Genomic DNA, 2441 nt, shown 5'->3' with positions numbered 1-2441 from the left:
GCTTTGTGTCATCTGCAAACTTTATTAGACAGGTGCAAAAATGTAGGCGCTGAGTGAGTTTAGGCACCTATCGGGTGAGGCACCCGTCAGATGTTATTTTGTGGATTTTGGTAGTGCCTAAAAACGGGATGCAGGTTCTTAAATCTGGAATTAGGCACCTCAACTCCTTTGTGTATCCAAGCCTCTGAGCCTGGATTTCATCCTGTTCATCCGTCTATCTGACAGGTTCCTCAGCACATTTCTAAAAGCCACCATCCAGCCATGCACTGCAACAGAAGACTGCCCTTGTCCCTTGCCGTCACCACCCCTTTTCTAAAATTCAAAATGAAAGAGAAGCAAGAACAGAAGCCAGATGAGAGTGAATCATAACTTGGCTACCTGCCAGACTGTAAGGTCAGAGATCACAGGCCAGACTTGTTTAGCTATGATTGTTTCCATTTTCAGTGTACTTTAAAAATTAGCATGGATTCTCTGATCTCTTGTCAAGGCCACACACTCACTCCGAACATGCGCCAAAGCCTCCTTGACATTTTTATTTCTCAGGCTGTAGATGATGGGGTTGACTAGAGGAGTCAGAACTGTGTAGAAGATGGAGAAGACTTTGTTCAGGTCTCTCAGAGTGGGGGTTTTTGGAGACAGGTACACAATATTCAGGGTCCCATAGAAAATGGTCACCACAATGAGGTGGGAGGAGCAGGTGGAAAATGCTTTTTGCCTCCCAGTGGTAGATGGAATTCTCAGGATTGTGATGATGATGCAAACGTAGGAGATTAGAGTCAATAGAAATGGGGGCAGGGTGAATATGGAGGCTAGGACTAAAGTGACAAGTTCGATCAGGCGGGTGTCATTGCAGGAGAGTTTAGTTACTGGGGTGAAATCACAAAAGAAATGGTCAATTTCACGGGGGCCGCAAAAGATTAAACGTGACATCAGAGATGTTACTATAGCACTAGCCACCATCCCATTGATCCAAGACCCTGCTGCTAGCTGGAGGCAGAATTTGCCATTCATATGAGTTGCATACTGCAATGGTTTGCATATTGCTACATATCTATCATAAGACATGACAGACAAGAGACAACACTCAGATCCTGCTAGCCAGGTAAAGAAATAATATTGCAAGAAACAGCCATTTACTGATATGACATATTCATTTGTCAGGAAACTGGCCATCATCCTAGGCAGGACGGTGGAAGTGTAGCAGGTGTCCAAGCAGGACAAGTTCCCCAGGAAGAAGTACATGGGGGTGTGAAGGTGCTGATCAGCCACAACTAACACAATGATGAGGATGTTCCCAGCCACAGTGAGAATGTAGATCACTAGAAACAGCAGGAAGAGAAGAACACGCAGTCCAGGATGACTCCCAAATCCCAGGAGGATGAATTCTGTGATGGCTGTTTGATTTCCCTGTTCTGTTTTTGCCATGAGGTGTATCTAGGACAATTAAATGGAAATCTGTGACATTATTTAATGAAGATGATCTTAAGTTTTCATGCAGCAATATAAATGTAATTCCATAAATATTACATTACACAAGTCAGTTGGCTAAGACTAAAATGGTTGGTTGGAAGACTCACTTTTGAGTGCCAGAATGTCGAGAATGATGGGTTGGAATTTTTAAAGGCGTCTAAGGGAGTTAAGCATACAGCTACTGTTGACGTGAAATGGTATTGTGTACCTTACTTTCTGCCACTCCTTAGAAAATCCTATGTCTTAAAAATTCGTGAAAAGATCCATCCATAAACCCAACAAATGACAGACATAATCACTGTATGATCTTCTCTTCTACCCCACCTCTTGACAAATGGGGGAAGAAACATCCTCTACGTATAGAGTCCAGTGTTGATTTTGTCTAATAAAAAATCATTGAATGATAGAAATGTAGAACTGGAAAGGACCTTGATAGACTATACTGTGTATTTCAGACAATTTGTCTTTATTAAATTATAGTTCCCATGTAGGTACTTGTAGACTGTAATCAATTCACATCTTAACTTCAAAAGAGAGCATTAAAAAGAATTATTGTTTTAAATTGGTATGCAATTTGTTTTTTGTCATCGCATTGACTGTTCTCTTCAACATGGGCTAAAAATCAGCTGGCAAAATGCATGTTTTATGTACCTATTTACATTATGTCTGTGTTTGTAATTACAATTGCACAGACAGAAAGATTGCTTTTGTGTCCAGCCATTTCCAACAACCCAAAACCTCAAAATGATGGAAATAAGAAGTCAAGGCGTAAGTCTGTAACACTGGTTACCACCTTTTCATCACCTGCAATGATATTTGCCAGTATTATATTTTAATTGCAGCTGTGAAAGTGACAAAAAAAATCAGTCCCAGCAGCCACCACGGTCTTCTTGGGGAGAATTTCCATTTTATGGGAAATACAGTAGAAACCTGTTTGCTTGAACCTCCATTATGTGACTTTCTATATTAAC

The 2441-nt window shown here is 40.9% G+C and overlaps 1 protein-coding gene across 1 annotated transcript; it reads right to left on the bottom strand.

The window, feature by feature from the left end:
• Positions 1 to 450: 450 nt before the first annotated feature.
• Positions 451 to 1173, bottom strand: LOC120379942 (olfactory receptor 10A7-like). The gene has a single exon (XM_039497456.1). The coding sequence runs from the start codon at positions 1171 to 1173 to the stop codon at positions 451 to 453; it is 723 nt and encodes a 240-aa protein (XP_039353390.1).
• Positions 1174 to 2441: the final 1268 nt, after the last annotated feature.

This window comes from Mauremys reevesii, linkage group 13, assembly GCF_016161935.1.
Source record: "Mauremys reevesii isolate NIE-2019 linkage group 13, ASM1616193v1, whole genome shotgun sequence".
Classification (NCBI taxonomy): Eukaryota; Metazoa; Chordata; order Testudines; family Geoemydidae; genus Mauremys; species Mauremys reevesii.
The sequence above is the reverse complement of the archived record's forward strand: the minus strand, read 5'-3'. Positions and strand labels throughout refer to the sequence as shown.